The sequence below is a fragment of the Arctopsyche grandis genome, chromosome 2 (genome assembly GCF_051622035.1).
Source record: "Arctopsyche grandis isolate Sample6627 chromosome 2, ASM5162203v2, whole genome shotgun sequence".
Lineage (NCBI taxonomy): Eukaryota > Metazoa > Arthropoda > Insecta > Trichoptera > Hydropsychidae > Arctopsyche > Arctopsyche grandis.
In genome coordinates this window covers 1,726,368-1,752,251 of record NC_135356.1, presented here as the reverse complement: position 1 = coordinate 1,752,251, position 25,884 = coordinate 1,726,368, and the positions used below count along the sequence as shown (strand labels likewise).

General features: G+C 32.5%; 2 protein-coding genes across 2 annotated transcripts in view; one reads left to right on the top strand and one right to left on the bottom strand.

Annotated features, from left to right (window-relative positions):
- The window catches only part of LOC143922928 (NFX1-type zinc finger-containing protein 1-like), a 38,986-nt gene that overhangs the window by 11,721 nt on the left and 1,381 nt on the right, over positions 1-25,884 (bottom strand). The window contains exons 2-5 of the mRNA XM_077446345.1: positions 2,819-3,306; positions 2,534-2,735; positions 2,214-2,381; positions 1,209-1,733 (exon numbers count right to left, since the gene is read on the bottom strand). Of these exons, the coding sequence (XP_077302471.1) occupies positions 1,209-1,733; positions 2,214-2,381; positions 2,534-2,735; positions 2,819-3,306 (1,383 nt within the window). The remainder of the gene's footprint in view (positions 1-1,208; positions 1,734-2,213; positions 2,382-2,533; positions 2,736-2,818; positions 3,307-25,884) is intronic.
- LOC143922569 (uncharacterized) lies at positions 20,677-23,976 on the top strand. The gene is made up of 4 exons (XM_077445872.1): positions 20,677-21,593; positions 21,656-21,788; positions 21,867-22,172; positions 22,244-23,976. Exons 1-4 carry the CDS (start codon positions 21,400-21,402, stop codon positions 23,888-23,890), a joined length of 2,280 nt encoding a protein of 759 aa, XP_077301998.1. The 5' UTR covers positions 20,677-21,399; the 3' UTR covers positions 23,891-23,976.

Below are 25,884 nucleotides of genomic sequence, written 5' to 3'. Positions count from 1 at the left end.
ATTGATCTCGTATAATTCAAGCCAATCTCAATTTTTCGGAAGTCGCCAAATCTTCATGGAAATTCACCACTTAAATCGTTGATAATTTCACCATATTCTTCAAATTTATTTTCTGGTATCTTCAGGAATTTTATGGTTGCAAAGTGGTCTCCCCGTTTAATAAATAAATGGAGAAGAAACAGTCGTAGTTTTAATTTGAATCCATTCAAACTTTTCACCATATCATGGACATATAAATTTTCCCTTTGGAACACAGTGTTGAAAGTATTTAAATGTGTCACGATGTCCAAAGTAAATGCTAAATCACACAGCCAATCATTATCAGTTAATTCGGGAAAGTCGATAATATTTCTCATTTTTAAAAATAGAAAGATTTCTTCTTTTGTATCCCATACTCGCCGAAGTATTTTTCCTAGGCTAAGCCATAAATAATATCTGTGAACTCGGATTCAATATCTTGAAGAAAAGCAATGAATTTTATGTGTTTCAAGCCACTCGATCGTATTAAATTTACAAGTTTAATAATACTTTTAACTTTTAACACATTTTTGTACAATACTTGTTGTTGTATAATACAATGAATTATAATTAAATTTTAATCAGGACAATTTTCGCAAACTTTATCTTGGATGGTCAAACTTGGTGCTCCGTCAGTTGTTATGATTACCAATTTGTTCCATTGTAAATTATATTTTTTTAAGCAATTAACATTTTTTTCAAAAATATCAGTTCCTGTTGTACGATCTTTAAGTGATTCAAATGACAAAAGCTCTTCAATAATTTCAAATTTAGAGTTCCATCCGCTTATGAAAATTAATGTTTGCTGTATCTTTTCGATCATTACTTTCGTCGAGAGCTATCGAGTACCATGTGATCGATTCTAATATTGATGATAATTGCTCATTAAAGTTTGTAGTCTAGTTTGGCCCAAATTCGAATTGTATCTTATATCAGAAACGATAAAACATTTAATAAATCAACAAAAAAATTTTTAGATCAGAAAAAAGTAAACTTTTTTTGAATTTTGCTCGCGGGCCGCAACAAAATACTCGGCGGGCCGCGGTTTTCCCAGGCCTGGTATAGTATATACCTATAGTATGCACAAACAAAGAGATAGAAGTTCTATCTTGTAGACACATTGGCGAATTCTATGACAGTTTATATACCTCCGATATATGATATTGGATATGTAATAAAATGTATATTACCTGACCATAAACGAAATCCAAAAAGCCTAAATCGATACGTTTTCTATCATCAATGTCTTCAATCACTTTATCCACTTTCTCAATTAACTTTGCCAGAAAATGAATAGACGCAGTGTAACGATTCTTCTTTCGTTTCTTATTCAGGTTGCATATTGTGTTAAAATCTTCTTCTTCGGACCGGCTCCCAATCCTTACCACATTATTGGTGATTTCCAAAATCCCTCTGAGAAATTGATCCAATGCGTGATTTGTCAAAGAGAGCACCACTATCGGTTTTTCAGACTTTTTAATATTTCTTAACATGGTATCAATTATCTTAAGCGCTATATACGTCTTTCCAGTTCCAGGTGGTCCATGAATTATTGAGAAATTATTCGTAAGTGCCATTTTAAATGCTTCAAACTGAAATAGGTCCAATTTGAGAGACTTGTGTGAAGGCCAACCAGTATCACGTCTCAAATTAACACTATTTGATCCAATTTTCCAATCTGTGAACGGGACATATCTGGGAATTTTCGGTTGATACTGAAAATGAAAAAAATAATTTATTGCAATTATAATTATGTATGAATTCACAGTCATTTTTTTCTTTTTATAGAATGCCCAATTTCGGACAATTTCTCAGAATTGTTTCTGACTTCTTACAATTCCTTGGAATAACTTCTCCAAAGAGGTTAATCCCGTCCAGTATGTTCAATGTTCCGCAATCGGGATAGGAAATTCAGCAAATAAAAGCCTAAATGATTCAATTATTCTCGTGGTTATCACTTTTAAAATCCACGATTCATTTCCGTACAAAAGAACCAACATAATATTTCAAGAATTCAGCACGTATTTTTATGGTAAGCTGTCTGTTACCAACAGAGGTAGGGGTTGGCTCGATGCTCTTTTGAAATAGCAATAGACCAGGGACGTCACTGGGATAATGTTTAGAGATGTCAGTTCATCTCAAAAATACAGATTTACAATGCATGCAAGAAAACATATAAATTAAAAATAACTTACGCATCGTTTTACTATTAAATTTTCCATCGGTAATTTGTCAGTACTTTGTAAATACTTTAGAATAGGTTGGTAGAATGGATAAAACGCCTTACTACAAAACATCATGTACGTGGATTTGCTGCCAAATAATTCTTCAGTCAATAGAGAGTTATCAAAACTCACAATTATCTGAAATAATTAAATTGAAAAAATTATGATGAAGACATGGAAACTACCAATGTTGTAGTTTTTACAAATTTAGAAAGATTTTTCACAATTCACAATAAAGACAAAATGCAACTAACGTAATTTATCGAAATTATGAATTGAAACATACTCACTGTTTTATCTATCAAAAAATTATTAGAATCCAAAACAGTACCAAAAAACCACGAATCGAAGGTATCTTTTGAGAAAAATAGCAGTGATCCGGTTAAAAAAGGATTCGGGGTACGATTAATTAATGGCATATCAATAGATACCAAAATCCCAATACGATAACGAAATTTTTTCATCTTCACTAGTCTGACACCGCGAAAAAACCTAAAACACACATAAATGTGGCAAATAAATAATAATAAATCGACTATAAAATATCTTTAAAATAAACTTTGTTCCAATTTTACCGTCCTCCTTCGTAATCATATTTCTCCGTGTGAGATAATATATTCGACCTAAACATCCCGATGGTATTTCTTATTCCTGCCATATAATCTTCTTTCATCAATCTAAATTGGATGTCTAAATAATGGTGAGCACTCTCAAATGTGTCATCCACAATATTGGCCCGTAAAAACACTGGATTCTTAGACAATTCAACCACGTCGGGTATAATATTGTGGTTGCGAAAATCATCGGGAGTTCCTGTCTGAACATATTGAATCTGATCACATGCGCTTTCCACAATATCGACCTGTAGACACTCCAGTTTCGTAGACATCGATTCATCCACGTCGGGTATAATATTGCGGTTGCGAAAATCATCGGGAATTCCTGTCTGAACATATTGAATCTGATCACATGCGTTTTCCACAATATCGACCTGTAGACACTCCAGTTTCATAGACATCAATTCATCCACGTCCGGTATAATATCGGGAACGCCTATCAGACTCTGAAAATCAAAGTACATAGTTATATATAATTCATAATCTATACATATATTTGCCTAGCGGAAATAGCTAAATTTATGCATATGTTACACCGAATCCATGAAATTGTCTATTACAAGCATTCGGCAAGAGAATTGCCGAATGCGTGAAAAATGCAAGCACGTTGCCCAGTTCACGGATTCCGTAAATTCTTTGCCGAATGCGTGAACTGGACAGCGTGTTATATTATAACCAAGTGTCAAAGTGACAGCTAAATAAGGATGTTTAATTCAGTTTAATTTACATATTATTATGTATAATATGACTACATACATACGTTTCACTGTTAAAATATTGATCAAAATGTATAAAAATGGCATTAATTTATGTATAAGTCATATGAGATGATCGAAACATATGTATGTAGTCATATTATACATAATAATATGTAAATTAAACTAAATTAAACATCCTCATTCAGCTGTCACTTTGACACTTGTCCACGCTGTCCAGTTCTAAAAAACAACACCGGAGCGCTGCTGTCTATTTGCCGACTCCATGCTTTGAGCAGACAAATTCTTGCCGAATACACGCATTCGCCAAAAAATTTGCCAAATCCGTGAACTGGGCAACATGCTTGCATTTTTCACGCATTCGGCAATTCTCTTGCCGAATGCGTGTAATAGACAATTTCACGGATTCGGTGTAACACATATATCAATGGATTCGATATCATTTGAAAAAAGGTCTTCGGCTAAAAATTATTATGATTAGTCATAGTAACTAAAAGCTATATAGGTATATCTAGCTTGAACCGTTTGCTATTATATATTCTATTGTGTCAAAAAAGCCAAAATTATTTGATAATGAGCTTTATTTAATCTTTTACACATTTCTACAAGCCTCATATCAGCTTGCTTTCGCTTTTTTATGTTCTGTTATCGGTTAACCTTGAACTTTTTGCCATACCATGTTGAGGACAATGTTATCTGTCTGTGGGCAGTACAATGTTATCTGTCTGTGGGCAGTACAATGTTATCTATCTGTGGGCAGTACAATGTTATCTGTCTGTAGTTGGTAACCATGCCGCGTCGTACCTATACTTCTTCAATCACACCATTTGTTTTAAGATACAAACTAAGAATCAACTCTCGGCCGAGATCAAAAACGGTTGAGCTGAAACTTTGGATACTTACATAGTATTTGACTGTGTTTTGTTATAAATTGTTTTTGATTGATGTTTTTGTTTTTGGTTAATGTACATTGCCGTTTGATCAGTTTTCATTTGCTTTAGTATTGTATGCATAGTTAATATCAATCGGATATGGGCAACATACCAAATGTTCAAATATGGGTGGATTTTTTTGATATCTTGGAAAGAAACTCACAAATATAAGAAAATGTTACCGGACTCAACGGATGGCACTGCAAAAAGTTGTTTAAAACCAAAAAAGATAACCGTTCGATTCGCCTGTGGGCCCCTTAACACACAAGTACTAAATCTGACTGTGCATATACATATAAAACTCTCTGTGTGTGTATTCAGTGGTGTCACCCTAATGGTTTTCATGTGTTTCCGGAAACCCGTTGTTAAAAATCAATTGTTTTCGGCGGTTACTACTTCAAAAAGGTCGCAATATATTACATAGCAAGTGAAGAGAAATTATCTTTTTTTCCGTTATGCACAAGCAAAACTAACTGTTTAAAACTAAATGTGTCTACGGTCTGCACTCGGAACTATCCTTCCTGGCAATAGTCAAAGAGAAGCTCGATAAAAAATAGATGTAGATTTAAGCCAAATAGTGATTAATATAATTCATAAATTATATATTGTCTAAATATTTGAAAATAATCAATTAATTAATTAATTAAAAAAATTTATGTTTTTGAGTATTTTATAGAAGTATATTTGCATGGTTTTTAGGCTTTTTAAGGTTGTTTTATATTGCACTAGTTGTTTTACTCGGCTTCGCTCAGTGTTTGTAATATAAACAGCTTAAACATGGCGAATCTAATAGTAAATATACATTTGTTTTTTTATTAAATTTATTTAAATCGAAAAAAATATAATATTCAACCAAATGCATTGTCATAGCAACTTTATTTTCTTTACGAAGTTCCCAACCAAAGATATATACTTACATAACAAGTTCTCTTTCGAAATTAAATATTAGATGATTTTACTTAAGTTTTGAGAATTTTAAATTTCAAACTCTTTGGAAGACTGCGAACACATACTTAAAGAGTAAATCAAAAATTTAAATTAGCAACGTAAAAATATCAACTTATACACCATTGAATTCAAATTTAACAGCCAGTGGATTTATACAAATAATCGTTTGAAATATTATAAATTCGTGTAATATACATATACTAGTGTTGGGCCCATTGATTTCAACAGGTGGTTTCGAAAAATAAATTGAAGCGACTGGTCTCGGAAAGAAATTGATGCGCGAATTAGACATTACGAATTACAAATTACGAAGTGATTACGAATTACGTTTTGTGCACCGTCGACGCCTTCGCCCCAACGCCTCTGAAAACACTGAAAAAATGAAAAAAAATATATAATAAAATAATTGGTTCCCCATACTGCTCCCTTCGTCCGTCACATACATATATATATATATATATATATATATATATATATATATATATATATATATATATATATATATATATATATGTATATATATATATATATATATATATATATATATATATATATATATATATATATATATATATATATATATATATATATATATATATATATATATATATATATATATATATATATTGACTTCCCTAACGGTTTCAAGATTACGCCCATCTAAAATAATGTTGGGGACAAAATGAGGACCTCGACCGTATCGGAAAATCAATACCATGGATTTACTCGAATTATACCGCATATTATGCTCTGCAGCATAACTCGAGCAAACTTCCAGGAGGCAATTCAGAGCTGACGGAGAAGGCGCCAAGATCACCATGTCATCCGCATAGCTGATGTGGTTACTGCATATTCCTACTATGTGGCAACCAACTCCAGTCTGTCTAAGGCGATGTGAAAGTTCATCCATGTACAGGTTGAATAAGCCAGGAGACATTGACCCACCCTGTCTAACCCCGCACTTCAAAGAAGCGGGATCAGAGTATGCATTCCCCCAGCGTACATGGCTGAACTGATTCCGGTACCAGGATGCTAAAAACCCCACGAATTGACTTGGAGCTCCCCTTTTTAACAGTTTGGACCAAAGTAGATCATGATTCACTCGATCGAAGGCCTTGGATAAGTCTAGAAAACGGACATAAACGGAAGTTTTTCACGATGTATAAAAATCCACTACCTGTTTTAAAGTGTAGATGGCCATGTCCGTCGACGAGTGCCTCTTGAATCCAAACTGTTCATCAGCTGACAAAAGGTAGTCACCATAGATATAGAATACATAGATACGGCCTGACGCTCTAAGCCGATCTCCCTGTTGGTGCATGCACACACAAAAGAAAGTACAGTGCATGCACACTCTCTCTCAGTAGCTAGTTCGCTTCTAAGTCGGAAGGTCGATTGACATTTTTCGAAAATGCCAACGTATTCAGTGAAATTGTGTTACAATTACTCAAGAAAACATAAAAAGGCGGATGGCATCACATATCATAAGTAAGAATTAATATATAATGTCTTCAATTATAGTAGTATTTTAACATATAATGAAATATCGGCGCGATGTATGTAGTGTTATATGTAGAGGTAGGACCGGAAGCGCGCCGTCTATTGTTCCATTATTGTAAATGCTTTGTAAAAAAGGTTCGGCAAACCTTTAACAATTCATTTACAACATGTGAACAATGAACAGCGCGCTCTGGGTCCGCTCTTTAGTTATATGCAGTGATGGAACAGCGGTCGACAACCTCTGCCACAGATGTCTCTAAATGCACGCGTATATCTTGTTGGCACTGAAGGAAATTCAGAAATCGACATTAAGTTTAAAACTACAAACAATGAACTAAATATTTAAGTGTCAGCTTTAAAATTGATCCTTGTGGAAGTTACTAATGTTTAAATATTGTAAGAGCTAATGGTGGTTTCATTATAGTAATGTGGGAAATCCTAATTCACCAACAATCAAAACAAACTTATTAAAAATAATAAGAAATAAATAGCGTAAGCCTACCAGAAATATCGACCGACAAATCTTCACCCCTAGACATCCTTGCAAGAAGCATAGACGGCGCGTGATGTCAAAATCACGCCATTCGCAAACGCACAACGGCCTCGCGCTAGACACGTGCACATCACATGGGAATACACGGCGCGAGATCACATGCACGTGCTGAACACGTGCACCCCGCCGACGGGATGTAGACATCCGTTGGCGACTCACACATGCAAATGCAGGTGTCCAACATCTGGCACTATAAAAGGGAGTCTCGGCAGGATAAAATTTAGTCAAACTCCAGCAGCAGACCATGCTACACCAACAACTAGTCGACATCCAGCTTCTGACCAGCAACACAGCACTATCCAGAGACCGTCTGAACATAACTTTCTAACTACTGCATAATTATACACTTGTATTAATTATTATAACAAAATAAATTCTTAATCCAAACATAGAGCAGTGTTTACAAACTTGAACACAGACTTACCTAACTTAATAAGCCCATGGTGGACTGGTGGTGAAGAACACCTTCACAACTAGATCAGTCCCCATAGTAACATACATTTTTAGTTTAATATAGTGTGTATAGCTAAATATTTTTTTCTTTTTTCCAATAAAATAAAGTTATAAATAAAATAAAACTTCAGTGCATGTACATATGTACATACACTGGTTGTTGACCACTGCCGACCACTGCGTCGACCTTTTTTTCACCACTTCCCCGCTAGTTAAACCCCCCGCACCCCTCAGTTACTGGCGACAAGATCTCCAACGAAATTAGTATGTAAAGGCATATCTAGGTTATTCTACATCTATGGTAGCCACTTAATCTGCCACTCAATATCTTCTCTAGAATTTTAGATAAAATGGTGGCTAGAGCAATAGGACGATAGCTGTCAATGACTGAAGCATCAAGCTGTGATGACTTGAGGACAGGAACAATAGTCGTTCTTGAAAACTCTTCAGGTACATGTTCATGCAAAATCATCAGATTGAAAAGCCTTGCTAATATGATGAAGAAATTCTTGCCACTATGCCAGCGGTTTCCAAACTTAATGCTACTACGCCTCCCTAAAAAAAATTTTTTTTTCCGCGCCTCCCTACCTTTTATTTTTTGATAGTTATAATAATATAGACACGTTTTAAATAATAAACCTTTATTTAAAAAAAAAAAACTGAACACTACAATAGACAGAATAATAAAAAGGTTTTGCTATAACATAAATTTATACGAACATCTATATTTATTTTTATATTAAATTACTAATAAAACTACGTCAAACACATCAAAATTTAGTGCGAAGGATGTTGTTGTTTATTGGCACAAAGTTTATCAAATCTTGGGGGGCAATATGGAGAGTGCCACTCGTAACTCCTTTTCGACTATTAACCTGGCTCGATATTTGGTTTTCATTGCAGCTAGTGCCGAAAAGCCCGTTTCGAATAAATAAGACGTTTCAAACGGTAGAAGCACTTGCATTGCTTTGCAATACAAAGATTCATACTATCCACTTAGATTCATCCAAATTTTAATTATGGTTTAATTTTGAAACTTTTGTTTTAGTGAGCTATCGCATGATAATTCTATCAGTTTTTCTTTTTCGATGGTTGTCAGCTCGAATTCGTCTTCTTCATTGTAGTTTTAATAGTAAATGGATTCTGTTTTGAGAAATCACAAAAATTTTGAGAAATCAAAGTCTTTGAAATAATTGAAAAAATGCAGCACTAAACCATCCAAGTGGTCATTAAAAAGATTTTTACTTGCTTCAATATTGGCTGTGGACAAGAAATCTTTGGAAAGTGAAAACATATCCAACTCATTCTTTTGTAAATTTGATTTTCATAACTTCAACTTTTTAATGAAAGCTTTTACTTTGTCTTTTTAAACAAGTGGATGTATTTGTGATCCCTGCATTGCTATATTTAAACCGCTCAATTTTCCAAAAATTTCAACCAAATAGGCAAGTTCATGTCTCTTCATATTGGTTTTCTTCGAGAAAGGTTGCTAATTAAAAATAAACATTCACGCATTGAATATTTACTGTTAAGCTACGATATGAAGTTTTATTTATTTGTAGATATTATAGTATGAAAATTATTTTTTTATTAAAAAGTTTTGGCGCCTCCCCTGGCAATAGTCCGCGCCTTCCCTGGCAATAGTCCGCGCCTCCCCAGGGAGGCGCGCCTCCCAGTTTGGAAACCGCTGGGCTAGACTTTAAATAGCCTTACAATTTTTCCGGTATAAATTCACAATTTCCACCTCACTAACTAAAACCGTATACTTGCTTTCTTAAGTCTTAAATGAACTTTAAAGATGTTTCCATCCGCCCAACTACCGACTAATTCGTAATGCACAATATTCGAATTCCGTCAACACACAAGTCAGGAGATAAGAATAATGATAGTATTTTAATCATCAATTCCTCTCCCCCAAGTATCCTAGTTATTATATTCGATCCGATGTAGTGTAGATTTTATCATTTTATTTAATAACTCTTAATATGCCAGCAACCATGCGATGATATTTCATCGGGTACAACACTAGTTATTTAACAATTAATATAATATTATTACAATATAATTCAATGCAAGGTCTTTAATAATATTTACTGTAAGTTTTGTTATCTATAACATGACGTTGGCAATTACTTTTATCGTCTAAAAAATATAAATTTCCATTAATATAAAATATATACGCATTGCATAAATAAATTAATTATGTACATATATCAACAACTTTTCTACATTATCATTATATACAACTAAATTTTCATTAATTTAAATATTTCAAAACTCGAAACACGAACTCAAGACCGCTATACGAACAATGTTGTATTTCTTGACCAAAATGCAATGCGAAACTGAAACGAAATATAATTGGCAACGCTAGATCGGTACGACTATAGAATATTTGAGATACAGCCTTGTATCTGTTCATACAAATAGGTGTATATGTATACGTATTTAAGTCCTGTAGACAGAAATGGCAAATTAATACCCTTCTCAAAAATTTTGAGAAATCAAGGTCTTTGAAATAATTGGAAAAATGCAGCACTAAACCATCCAAGTGGTCAATAAAAAGATTTTTACTTGCTTGGAAAGTGAAAACATAACCAACTCATTCTTTTGTAAATTTGATTTCCATAACTTCAACTTTTTAATGAAAGCTTTTACTTTGTCTTTTTGAACAAGTGGATATATTTGTGATCCCTGCATTTCTTTATTTAAACCGCTCAATTTTCCAAAAATTTCAACCAAATAGGCAAGTTCATGTCTCTTCATGTTGGTTTTCTTCGAGAAAGGTTGCTAATTAAATGTGTATATAAAAATGAAAGAAAAACAAAAATAAACATTCATGCATTGAATTTTACTATTAAGCTACGATATGAAGTTTTATTTATTTGTAGATTATTATGGTATGAAAATTATTTTTTTATTAAAAAGTTTTGGCGCCTCCCCTGGCAATAGTCCGCGCCTCCCCAGGGAGGCGCGCCTCCCAGTTTGGAAACCGCTGCACTATGCAGAACATGATCCGCACTGATGCTGTCCCAACCAGTTGCTTTCCCTCCAGACATTGACCTTAACTCAGATTCAACTTCATCGCCAGTTATGACGCAAAACGAATCTTCTGAGTTAGACATAACCACATCAGCCATGCCCATCAAATCCGAAACAGACTCTGAAATGCTTGCTAAATATATTGGAAATACTCCGATGGTTGTAAATTCCGTTAATATGTACCGGAATACTATTATTTACTGCTAAAATAGCATTTGTAGCATTTCAAAATTGCTTGAAGTCTTTATTTCGATGATATAGAGCTATCTTATCCATAACACTTCGGTTAGCGTTGGACTTTGTTAAACTTTACAATTAATTGACCGAGAATGTGTTTGCATCCTTAAAATCTATCTTGAGATAAGCTTTCGCGAACAAATAAAAATGGATTGGCGTACGACGAACAATTGTTGGTCATAGCAGGTATTAAAAAAAATGCACCACTGAGAAATCAACAACAATAATAGAACTCCAACGTAATATATTTTAATCAGTCTGGTTACTCCCAGACACCCCAAATGCCGAGCCACTGGACCAGAGCCTTGGTCAACCTCACCCTCCTAAAGGAGGACATGATAAGATGATATTTGGCTGATATTAATTTCACCACTGATTGTTGTTGAAAAGCAACTGATTTGAAAAGCAACTAGAATGTAAAATCGAATAACAAATATAAAAAAGTATAAAGCATGTTAATATTATAGTATTCTACCGTAAAAATACTCGGCTAACGATAAATCACACAAACTAGTGACGAGAAAACAAACAAAAATGCTCGTGTTCATAAATGCCCAAGGGAAAAATTTCGGCGAGTGCTATTTATTGTATTCCCCCACCCTATATACAATTATAACACTCCCCGAGTATTCAATCGAATATTATTGTTTGTTGTATTGGGAAAATAATTTGAACCTTTTGAATCCGATTGGCAGCACCTGACTCGAAGTCTGATTCAATTACGGAGTATTTTACTGAGCATAATTTTTTTTTGTAATCGGAAAGTAATTTAAACAACTAGAATCTGATTGACGACACCTGACTAGATATCCAATACGATCACGGAGCATTTAATCTAACATAATTATTATATTCGGAAATTAATTTTAAAAAATTAAACCCGGTTGACCACACCCGACTATAATTCAGAATATAATTCGATTCATTCGCCGAGTATTCAATCAAGTATGGAGTCAAATTGACTCAATATCGAATTCGGATATCGAGTCAAATTGACTCTATATTCGATTTATGTAAATACTTATTTTATTACCCGGCTTTGCCCGGGGTGTATAAAAATATTAAAAAAATCTGATTTTTTTTTTATAAATTGCCCCCCTGAACCTTTGCCGTCTAGGGCTACGCCACCTGCGCCCCCCTGAGCATTTTCCGTCTAGGGCTACGCCATCTGCGCCCCCCTGAGCATTTGCCATATAGGGCTACGGCCCACTAAACCTTTGCCGTCTAGGGCTACGCCACCTGCGCCCCCTGAGCATTTGCCGTCTAGGGCTACGCCCCCTACGCCCCCCTGAACCAATGCGATTCAACGCCTAATCGAATTAGCGCCAAAATCGAATCGAATCAAAATCGAATCATGTACTGACTAACCAAGATTGTACAACACGTGTCTTCAACACAATCATTGTTTGCTAAAGAGTATATAAACTCAATATTGTTAGAATTTAAGTTAGTCCGTAATCAACTCTTGTACCGAATATTAAAATAAATTGTTTTTTATTCAAACCGTTCGTCTGCAATTCTTTATTCGCGCACAGGCTTACCCGCACGCAATCCTGTACGCTCCTGAGAACGCGCGATAGAACGACTGTGTAAACGGGGGCTAATGACTCTGAATTAATTATTCATACAATCTGTATAGATACGATAGAAGTAGCCAATGGAGGAATTTTTGACAATAGAGCTTTCAACTTGAGATCGGATTGCCGGTAATTTCATTAAGATCAGTGCTGAATTGATTAGCTTAATGCAATCTCGAAGATAGCTTTAGCAAAGAACGAACTCAAAGTGAGCTCAATTTAATGATTCATTTTGTAACACTGAAAGTATTATTTACACAGCAAAGAAAGGAAGGGTATTAATTTGCCATTTCTGTCTACAGGACTTAAATACGTATACATATACACCTATTTGTATGGACATACACCTATTTGTATGAACAGATACAAGGCTGTATCTCAAATATTCTATAGTCGTACCGATCTAGCGTTGCCAATTATATTTCGTTTCAGTTTCGCATTGCATTTTGGTCAAGAAATACAACATTGTTCGTATAGCGGTCTTGAGTTCGTGTTTCGAGTTTTGAAATATTTAAATTAATGAAAATTTAGTTGTTGATAATGATAATGTAGAAAAGTTGTTGATATATGTACATAATTAATTTATTTATGCAATGCGTATATATTTTATATTAATGGAAATTTATATTTTTTAGACGATAAAAGTAATTGCCAACGTCATGTTATAGATAACAAAACTTACAGTAAATATTATTAAAGACCTTGCATTGAATTATATTGTAATAATATTATATTAATTGTTAAATAACTAGTGTTGAACCCGATGAAATATCATCGCATGGTTGCTGGCATATTAAGAGTTATTAAATAAAATGATAAAATCTACACTACATCGGATCGAATATAATAACTAGGATACTTGGGGGAGAGGAATTGATGATTAAAATACTATCATTATTCTTATCTCCTGACTTGTGTGTTGACGGAATTCGAATATTGTGCATTACGAATTAGTCGGTAGTTGGGCGGATGGAAACATCCTTAAAGTTCATTTAAGACTTAAGAAAGCAAATATACGGTTTTAGTTATTGAGGTGGAAATTGTGAATTTATACCGGAATAATTGTACGGCTATTTAAAGTCTAGCCTACGTCTATTCATCCCGGGTGACGCCGGGTATGTGTGTTTGTCCGCTAATTTAACCGAAAAATCAGAAATGGTTGTATATGCACGTGTTTTAGAAAAGTATATACGTGCTTTATTTATTCTTTATACATTGGAAATCAGATCTTCTTATTATATAAAAACCGTCTGTTATTATAATAAATAGTAAATGATTTATGCACGTGATGCATTTTGCGGAATTTTTTGTCTAAAGATGACAGAGAAGTCATCTAAAGATTTCTAGCAAAGCAAACGCACTGATCATTACATATGTTTGACTTATTTAATATTAATGCTTTACGATTGTGATTATGAATTTTACGATTGTGAAAATTTACGATTGTTATTATGAATTTTTATTTTGATGTATTTATTTTGTCTTTTTTATATATTATATTATTTTTATTATTTCATAATTTTTATCATATTATTATCGTTTTATTATTCTTATTATTTTGATATTTTTATTATACTGTTATTTATATTTTTTTCTTTTTGTTTTCTCTAATTATCTTACTCTATTATCATTTTTGTTTATTTTAAATGTTTAAGCTTTTCTTTTTTTACCTATGTATATGTGAAAATTATTAATGGTTTACTTAAAATAATTATGTTTTTTTTACTATCAATCTATGTAACATAATAAACTGTAAATTTTCCAAATAAATAATAAATAAATAAATAATAAATATGTAGGTTTATATTTACACGATGATGAAATCAGCGAATTTAATTTTTCCAAATTTCATGTATATAGTTAACGTTCTTTTAATAGGCTGATGATAAGAATTTATCCGAAAACAAGACTGATGATACACTTATATAAATAGTTGATTGTATGTATAATGTGTACGTATCAACAATATTAAGGTAATGCGAAATACTATACTGTTATAAAATATGTATGTATATGCGAGAGCACATCCGTTAACTAAACGGTATTATGATACACAAATCCATAATAAGATTATTAATTTCGCATTAATTGGATAGTGCGCACGCACATTAATACGGGAAGAAAAGCCTGTTCCTATTGTTCCTGATGTATCCTGCTCGCGCAAATTAAGTGAGTATGTACCGTTTACCATGGACCCTTTTTTATTGATCTTTCGTCTTAACAAATGACATACAATTTGTACCGGGCCCGTCACGGAGACCGGTATAAATTGTATGCCATTTAAATTTATTATGATTACTATTTCTGTTAATTAGGGTCTATGTTCCTAAAGAAATTCACTAAAGAATTAAACAATAATAAAATATACATATATACCAGTAAACATTCAATTTAACGGTAAATTTGTTGACAATATTAATGATTCTGTTAATCTCTTTGCTGATTTTTCATTTTCCAGGACGATTCTGCGCCATGCCATCGTGCCAAATCCGTAAGGTGTTTTTTTTCCACTGCCTCATATCATAATCAATAACTAAAATTAAGAATATCAAGCTAATTTTATTCTGTAAATTTTAGGTGAAAGAATTTATTGCAAAGGCCATTTTGTCATTGGAATGGCCAGGTAACAGCCCAGACTTGAACCCTATCGAGAATCTCTGGGCCATAATGGGTTCTAAAATCAATGATAAGAAGCCCAGTAGCAAACGAGAACTGCATTCAAGTCTGGAAAATGTGTGGTATAACAAAATATCGGACGATTACCTAAAAAATCTGATGGAATCGATGCCTAGAAGAATAAAGGCAGTCTTAAAAAATAAAGGAGGCCCAACTAAATATTAAATTGTGTATTTTGTATAGCTATTGTAATTTATAATATAATTTAAGTAATTTTTTTTAGATAAATAAATTAGTTTGGCAGAAAAAAAATTTTCATTGAACTACGAATTTTTTTCCCAAAATCACTCATTTACAAGAATGATGATAATTTCAATATACAATATAATTATATAATTATACTAATTTTGAATCACTTTAAAATATCATAAAGACATTGTTTTCAATATTAATGTACAATAAATATATTAGAAAACATATATACGTCAGTATTCAACAAAATATTGATTTTTTGGAGGTGAACACCTTTTCATGACCGCTACTGTACAATTCACAATTGAAAAAAAATCACTTTATGATTAGTGGGGGGGGGGGGCTCTAAATTACAATTAATTAAATCCGCCACTGGATATATCTTAATCTGCTGGCCCTGACAACATACTCCCAATTTTTATCAAGAAATGTGCCAATATATTAATTTATCCTCTTTTTTATCTCTTTAATCAATCTATTTCCACTGGTATATTTCCCAATTCCAGAAAGTCTGGCTATTTAATGCCTCTTCATAAAATGGGGATAAACTTAACGTAATGAGTTATAGAGCCATCTGTCAACTATCAACTATTCCAAAACTTTTTGAAAGTTTAGTATTAGACGAATTTATAACATCATTATTCCACAACAACATGGTTTTACTTCTGGTAGATCTACTTTATCCATTTTATTATTATATGAAAATTTTATTTCTAGTGCCTTATCTGTTAAATTGTAAGTTGACTCAATTTACACTGATTTTAGAAAAGCATTTGGACAAAGTTGATATTGAGATTTTATTATTTAAACTAAATAGTATCGGAATCAGCGGCGTATTACTAAACTGGTTTCGGAGCTATTTGTCCAATAGATCACTATCAGTTAAAATCGGCCATTCTGAATCTTACTCCTTACTCCATGATGTTAAAGTGCTTTTATTTGCATTAAAATATTTAAATGCATAAAAGACACTAATGATTGTGCTGTGCTACTCTACAATCTAATTTAAACACATTAAATGATTGGGTTTTTTTTAATAAATTATATTTAAATATAAAGAAGGTTATCGTCAGGATTAAATAAAATAAAAACAAGATTAAATATCGTCAGGTTCAGTAGGTCAAACTGCAAAATTATTTATAACTATCATATAAACAATGAATATTTACCATCATCATCGCAAATCAAAGATCTGGGAGTTATTTTTGATGATAAATTAACTTTTAATTCTCATATAAATTTTATCACAAAAAATGCCATCAAATCACTTGGTTTCTAAATAAGAAATACTACTCACTGAAAAAATGTAAATACGATTAAAATAGTATACACTACTCTGGTTAGAATTAGAGTACAATTCTACCATTTGGTCCCCCCATTCAATGAAACAGATTAACTTAATAGTCAGTGCAGTTAAAATTCATTAGATTTATCAAATTTAAATTTTTTTAAATTCATAATTATCATGTCAGTAATTTTATTATTTACAAGGAGATTCATTTGCTAAAATTATGTGACAGAAGGAAAGTTAACGGTATTTCAGTTCTGTGTGGTATTCTTAACGGCACCATCGGCTGCTCTGAGTTGGTGACTTTAGTGAGCTTCCATGTGCCGGGTAGATCAATTAGATGTAACCATCTTTTTTGACATGTCCGGCTTTACCACTAAATACTCATTGAACTCAGCTATGTTAAGACTGCACAGACATGGAAATTAATTGTCCATGGTCGATTTATTCAATGTTAGTAAACGCAACATGAAATCCGTTCTATTTAAACATTTTTTTAGTATAATATAGTTTTTTTTAGTATAATATAGTTTTTTTAGTATAATATAGTTTTTTTAGTATAATATAGTTTTTTTTTATAATATAGTTTATTTTGTATATATATATATATATATATATATATATATATATATATATATATATATATATATATATATATATATACATATATATAAATATATATATATATATATATATATATATATATATATATATATATATATATATATATATATATATATATATATATATATATATATATATATATACAGGGTGTCTCAAAAGAAAGTTTATAATTGATTTCAGAGCGTTATGTGGAGATGTTAGACGACTTCTTGGTGCCTGAACTGCAAAACTTTCCTGGCTATAACCAAAGAGCATGGTTCACAGCAGGACGGAGCAACGTCACACACGTCCAATACGTCTCTGCCACGAGTTCGTGAAATTTTCTCAGGCAAATTGATCTCCAAGAGAGTTGACATAAATTGGTCTCCACGCAGTCCTGATTTAACCCCTGGTGGGGTTATCTTAAATCTAAAGTTTACGTCAATAAACCGACTTCCCTGGCGCATTTGAAAGAAAATATCCGTCACGAAATGGCAGCCATCACTGAGTCCACCTGCCGAGCCGTCATAAGTAATTTTACTGTTCGATTAAATGAGTGCCGCGAACGTGAGGGTCTACATTTGGACGGTATTATTTTTAAGACATAAATTCCCAAATTGTGTACTTTAATAATTAATAAACATTTTTTCGATACACGGCTTACTTTTTTTTAATCGATCCACTAAATATAAACTTTCTTTTGAGACACCTTGTATATATGTTACACCGAATCCACGAAATTGTCTATTACAAGCATTCGGCAAGAGAATTGCCGAATGCGTGAAAAATGCAAGCACGTTGCCCAGTTCACGGATTCCGTAAATTCTTTGCCGAATGCGTGAACTGGACAGCGTGTTATATTATAACCAAGTGTCAAAGTGACAGCTAAATAAGGATGTTTAATTTAGTTTAATTTACATATTATTATGTATAATATGACTACATACAGTGGCGGACTGGCCATACAAGCGTACATGCCCGATAGCATGTGGGCCCCACTATCCGTTAGAAAATATGGGCCCTCAGTAAAATTAAATAACTTTTTAACTATTTCACGTGTGTAAAAATTTATAGGATATTGCACTTTGGGACCTAGAGTTTGGGTATTTCAACAAAACAAATTTCTTACGATATACACAAACAACTAATACCTGCTTTAACATCCCAAGGATCGGTTAACTTTTTTTATTAGGCTCGAAATGTAAGTTTCAACATTTGCGTGGCCCCTTTTACCGGGCCCATTTCCAACCTCAAGATTATGCATATACCAATACCTATGTAACAACTACCTACTGAAATAAAAATGGGAATGAACAAATTTCCGTGAATAATATAAACCGAATTTTATAAAACAATTTTGATAGGACGATTCATCATCAACCAGCGATTAAAATTTACTTCATACATACTTTCAAAATAACATTTGATTATACTTCGACGATATAGTAAGATTTAAATTTACAATTTTAAACAGTTTCCGAATATAAAATCTATTCCTAATCTTGACAAATCCATGTATATAGAAAGATAGGATAGGGGCCCCCTCCCCAAAATCCTAATTTTCGATTAACATTAATTGAAAATATTATGCATTTTTTGTTTTCACTTAATTTAGGGGGCACTCGCCCCCCTAAATTAAGGAATAGTGTGAATTTAGAAAATATTATGAATTTATGAATTTAATGATTAATGAGATATTATGAATTTAATGATTAATGAGATACTATGAATGCTGCGTTTATTTCTTATGGATGTTACTTTTGGGTAACTAATAAAATAATCGCTGCTATGTGCTTTGAAAAAATTTTATTATTTTGAAGCAAGTATATTTTGGTTTTTAAGTGGTATGCCTTGGGTAACATTCTTAGAAATTGTTCATCCCATGGAGCGAATCGTTAGAAAGGTCCCCTTTACTTTATTTTGTCTCAAAAACGGATGTGTATCGTTTATTTTTCCGAAAGTTCGTATATTTTTTGATATAGTGATACATTTTGATGGTCGATTTTTGTTAACCATGTGAAGATTTTTGGAAAAAAATTTTCGCCTGCGGCGCTTTTTTGGCTTTTTACATAATAATTTTTTCAAAAATAAGCTTGTTTTTTTCATATTTTATATTTTCCTTCTTATTCCGATTTAAAAAAGTTTTTTTGCAAAAAAATTCATTTTGATCAATCTTTGCATGCCCCCCCCCCCCCCGAAATTAAAAGCCACTTTTATGCCGCATTCTTTTATGATGCATTCTATTTACCTAGGACAAGGATTAAAACGAAATATACAATGTAATTTATGGATCTATTTTGCTTTTGTAATTTTTCTTGTACCTAAATTTGTTTATTCCCATTTTTGAAAATTATATTTATTTTTTGCCCTTGATTTTTAACGTGATGGAAAGAAGAAAATTTTGTTATATGGGGGGGGGGGGGGGGACAAATTTTTTCAACCCTGGGTGGGCCCCCTTTGACTCCTGGCATGCACTGATTTCAGTCCCAATCCGCCACTGACTACATACATACGTTTCACTGTTAAAATATTGATCAAAATGTATAAAAATGGCATTAATTTATGTATAAGTCATATGAGATGATCGAAACATATGTATGTAGTCATATTATACATAATAATATGTAAATTAAACTAAATTAAACATCCTCATTCAGCTGTCACTTTGACACTTGTCCACGCTGTCCAGTTCTAAAAAACAACACCGGAGCGCTGCTGTCTATTTGCCGACTCCATGCTTTGAGCAGACAAATTCTTGCCGAATACACGCATTCGCCAAAAAATTTGCCAAATCCGTGAACTGGGCAACATGCTTGCATTTTTCACGCATTCGGCAATTCTCTTGCCGAATGCGTGTAATAGACAATTTCACGGATTCGGTGTATATATATATATATATATATATATATATATATATATATATATATATATATATATATATATATATATATATATATATATATATATATATATATATATATATTTATATATATATATATATATATATATATATATATATATATATATATATATATATATATATATTATTATTTTATTTTATTATACAACATCAATTAATCAAACACACTCGTCTAACAGATTGCTAACTTAGGAAGTGGTGCAGAGAAAGAAGAGAGATGTGACAAATGTCAATGGCACCATCCAGTGAATTTAAGAAACGGAGTCCACGAGGAATGGGAGAATAACAAATATACGCATATGTATGTATGTATATGCGTATATTTGTATGTATGTATACGTGTGTTTACATTTGCGTGTGCATGTATGTATGCATGCATGCGTGTGTGTGTGTCTGTGTGTGTGTGTGTGTATGTATGCATGTATGCAATATTCTTAGTTATTTATTTTTCTTTTGTATTTCATTGTAATTTATTTTATATATTTTTTTCTTTCTCCATTTCCATTATGTAAAATGGTCAATTTTTTCTTGACCGTAAAATAAAATAAAAATAAAAATAAATAAATAAGAAGAACTTTCCACCCAAGTGACTATTAGTTATTAAATAAAATTGGGGCGACATATGCATATACCCGTAACCTCCGCAGAGTTGTCATGCGCTGTCATGCATATACACCTCTCACTCGTGCTGATAGTGAGAGAGTGAGATGCGTTATGTGTTTCTGCTATTCGCCAACAGGCGTTCTAGTGGCGCGCTGTCGGTCATTTGATATGCTCAACGGTCAAAGTGAAAAATCGGCCATTTCACCTCTCACAACGATTGGGTCACCATTAGGAGAGAGAGATTCTTTTGCTGTCGTTACTCTACATAGTGCGTGGTGTTCATTTTCATACACCTCAACATGGACCTCAAATTTCCTGAGAAATATAAGTATAAGGTGGATTCGATTTCGGACGATAGGTTGTCGATGAAGATCTTTGCTGAAATCCACGACATTGACGGTTGTGCCGACTGGGTTTCTTTGTATGCCCAACTTACGAATTCGAGGTGGATTGTATCCCAGTCGAGAGGCGATGGCGGAAAATACGTTTGCAGGCAAGTTCCTATTACCTATATCTATACAAATTTAAGCGTTACTTATGCCTTTTTTTTTACAGAAAATATTATAAATGCCAATTCAGCCGTAAAAATAAAAAGTTGATAAAAAGAAATTTTGACTGTTTAGCGTCTATTAACATTATAGTGAAATATATGAATACACGTACTAGATATCTTTACCAACACGTGAAGGTAAAAAATACATAGTATTTAATACTTTTATTTCAAAAAAATTTATTTATATTTCTTTTACTTTTTTGTTTATTTTAGGATAATTTTCCTGCCATAATAACCATTAATTTACAACATTCCCATGATACGGAGAGTGCCGAAGCTCTCACTTCGTTAGCTCCGTCTTCTGCCACATTTGATAGATTTCAATGCTATTTTCACAGCAAAATGAGTGTGGCAGAAGCAATTCGAGAGCATGCTGCATTTCTTAAAGAAGAATTTGGGGATGATGATAAATTAATGGTGAATGGTACATTCAACCCCAAAAGTAGGACAGTCGCCCATTGGCATGAAAAATGGAAGAAAAATCATTTAGGTGATACAACTGCTCCTGGAATGATCAAGGTAATACAATTTATTGCAATGAACATGACACAAGGTTGTGTACATAATAAATTTTGATTTTTTTTGTACAGAAAATATATGACACTATTGAAGCGATGGAGAAAGTAGGGGCTGCAAAGATTAAATTCATTGAAGATCCATTCACCGTTTGCATTATGACTCCATTGATGGAAAGAGCTTCAAATTTACAATCAACAAAGGACATAATTTTCATCGACTCGACTTCATCATGCGATCTGCAGCAAAACACTATCACATTTGTCTTAACAGAAAGTGTGGTAGGTGCTGTGCCGTTAGCTGTCATTATTACCAAAGGGCAAACAACTGCCGAGTATTCATCGGCATTTACTCTATTAAAAGATTTCTTGGGGGACATAAATCCTCGGTATATTATGACCGATGATTCTAATGCCGAACGCTCAGCTCTTAGTGGTATTTTTAAGGACTCAAAACTAGTGTTATGTGCTTTTCATATTTCGCAAGCGGTTTGGAGGTGGCTCTGGGATGCTAAACATGGCATTTTAATAGAGGACAGGAAAATATTACATAAATTTTTTAAAAATATACTTATTTCAAGTAGCGAACCTGAAGCCGATATAGCTTTAATTGAGTTAAATAATTCTAGAATATGCCAAAAATATTTACAGTGGATTAAATATGTTGAAAAGTATTGGGAACGTAGAGAGAGTTGGTGCTTCGCATATCGAAATCAATTTACACGTGGCAACCAAACAAACAATTACGCCGAGATAACTGTTCGGATTTTTAAGGACATTGTATTGAATAGATGTAAAGCTTTCAATGCAGTAGACATTATAGGCTATGTTTGCGTTGAAATGAACCGATATTATAAGGACCGGTTAATGGATTTCGCACACGGTAGAAATGCAGCTAAGAAGCATATTTTAAATCCTTTCACTAAAAAAATTACATATCTCACAAAAGACAACATAGTTGAGAGTGACAATGGTTTCGTTTACATTGTCCCCAGTCAAAAAATTCCAAATTTAGTATACGAAGTAGATATTAGATTAGAATGTTGTACTTGCAATACTGGATATCTAGGAAATATGTGCAAACACCAAGCTGGAGTCATTGCTTTGTTTCACAATGTGAAAGAAAAGACTCTAGAAAATAGATACAGTATTGCAGTATTAGCGTTAGGCGACAAGGCTAACACTAAAGAATTTTATAAACCATTAGAAAAACATCCTACTTTAGAACAGTTTTCATCTTCATCTTCGACTGACATTCAACAGCCTTCGCCTTCATCTTCGACTGACATTCAACAGCCTTTAATTTCAAGTGTTCTTATTGAACAGCTTTCTTCCACTTCAGAATGCATTCACAATATTATTGCCCCTGTACAAGATGATCAGGAAATTTTGAATTGGGAACGTGAAACTTTTGATAAACTAAATAAAAACTTATCAATATATCATCGTAAAAAGATTTTTTCTGCAATTGAAAAATGCAAAAATCCATCAGATTACATAGCAATAGCAGATCGCTTTTCAGAAAGAAAACTAATTAAAAAGCACTACAGAGCCCCAATAAACGTTCAACCAACAGCAGTTGCCAGGAGGCGATCTGGCGTTACTAGAGGTAACAAAAGATTAAGTTCTGGACGCTCCGCATTGGTGGGTGTTCAAAAGAAGAAGAAAAGACGACATAATTTGGCTGAAAACATATCATTAAATAGACCTAACGCTGTGTGACATTAATTATTACTCATTAATCATAATCTATGTGTTTTATGCATTTTTTCTTGTTAGCCTTATTGATTAAGCAATCTAATATCTATCTCGTATATATATGTAGACGTTTAAACAGATCACCTTTTTTTCAAAAATTGATACTTTTCGAAAATTTTAAACTTTTGCATATCTTAAATAATATTCACAACTCGAAGTATATTTTTACTCATCCTACCGTGAACGGAATTCAATAAATTTAAAATTTTACTACCGTTTATTTCATCTGCGACATGTCTTTAAGGTCTCTATCATCTTTAGAAATTCGAATACTAATTTTAGCTTAATTGGTTTGATTAGAACGCTTTATTGGTCACAATGTACTAAATACCAACTCTCCTTCCGTTTCCAATATTTTCAAACGTAATCTTCTATAATGTAATTTTTTTGTAACCACAATAGAATTTAACTTTGCAGTATTGATTATTTTGCTTTTGATATATTGTATATATGTATAATATGCACGCCCTTTTATAATGAAATGTTTACTATCAATAAGCCACCTCTATATTGACTGCCTAACGTGGAAGGCGCATATCGGTAGCTTAGACTCTTGGAGCAACGGTCGCCAACCAGGTCGGCGAGACAATTTTGATGTAATTATAACAATACTTTGTCCTTTATCCTTGTCCACGCTTTTTGAAAGCTATTATTTTGCTATAGTTAATCCTTTATGCACTTAATAATTTTTAATACTAATTCTCTTTCGATAAACTAATTTTAAATGTTTTTTTGCATTTTTCATAATGAATATACATATTGTTGATTTACTATAATTTTTCAATCATTATACAGTCACTATATTAACATTAACGATATCCAATTTTTTGCGTATTATTTGCGAAATATATTGCGAATTAGTTACTATTTCATATTTATAATTTTAATTTTATAAAAAAAATCATGGTTTTAATCTATGGGATTTGAAATTTTGAGTTTAGTGTTCTGTAAGGTCCGAAAGGTTGACGATTGTTGTTTTAGAGTTGGGAAAAATATTACTAAGGCTTTGCAATAGGTGTTGTTTCCCAAGTCTCTGAAAAGATTGAATGCTGTTAAGTGTTCGTTATTTGTTTGACCTTTGGTAATGTAATGAAGTGTAAGTTGTTGTTTTACTTATATTGTTTATCTATAATGTTTTAGATATTATATAATATATATATATATATATATATATATATATATATATATATATATATATATATATATATATATATGTTTTAATATTTCTGGTCGCACCTGGGGAACAAAACACTACTTATTCTAACATGAGTTCACCACCGTTCTCGAGCCTGTTTGCAATTGAGAAACAAAAGATTACTCCATCTAAGCCGACTAAGACGACCTCAGATACACCGGCCAACACTATTCCCCTTTGCTAACCCCAATTTTCAAAAATTTGTGTAAATCTCTATTAATTTAATCTATTATTTTCTTAATGGATAATAATGATTTTTACATACCTCTTTTTAGCTTCATTCTTACTAATGTTCTCCCATTCTAATTTTCCTATTCCATTCTTAACCATTTCCTGGTGAGGTTTTAAGCTTCTACCTTCTCGTGGTCCTCACTGAACAGTACTGCTAATATTGTATTATATTAAATTTTATCCCAACTGAGAATTATAATGTTTTAGCACTACTGACGAAAAGAAGCTTAATTTTTTTTTTTTGACACTTATAAGTCATGTGAATTGTAATATTTGAATTTTTGTAAATTAAATATTTTTATAATTAATAAATGCCATTTCATTGGTATAAATTGGCTTTTATTTTAATTTAAAACCGAAAACCCAAGGTAGCTGAGAAATGGTGAGAAATGGGAAGTATCAAAAATAATTGTCAATGAAGATTGAAATTTCTGAATATATGTAAATGAAGTTAAGTTTCAAATATATTGAAACTCACATACAATTAAATTTGATTTTAACTTTACTCTAATCCAAAATTAGGACAAAAAGG

Coding starts and splice junctions, on each gene's coding strand:
- LOC143922569 (XM_077445872.1), top strand. CDS start 21,400: ATGGACCTCAAATTTCCTGAGAAATATAAGTATAAGGTGGATTCGATT. Junction 21,594..21,655: donor GGCGGAAAATACGTTTGCAG/GCAAGTTCCTAT, acceptor TTTTTTTTACAG/AAAATATTATAAATGCCAAT. Junction 22,173..22,243: donor CTGCTCCTGGAATGATCAAG/GTAATACAATTT, acceptor TTTTTTGTACAG/AAAATATATGACACTATTGA.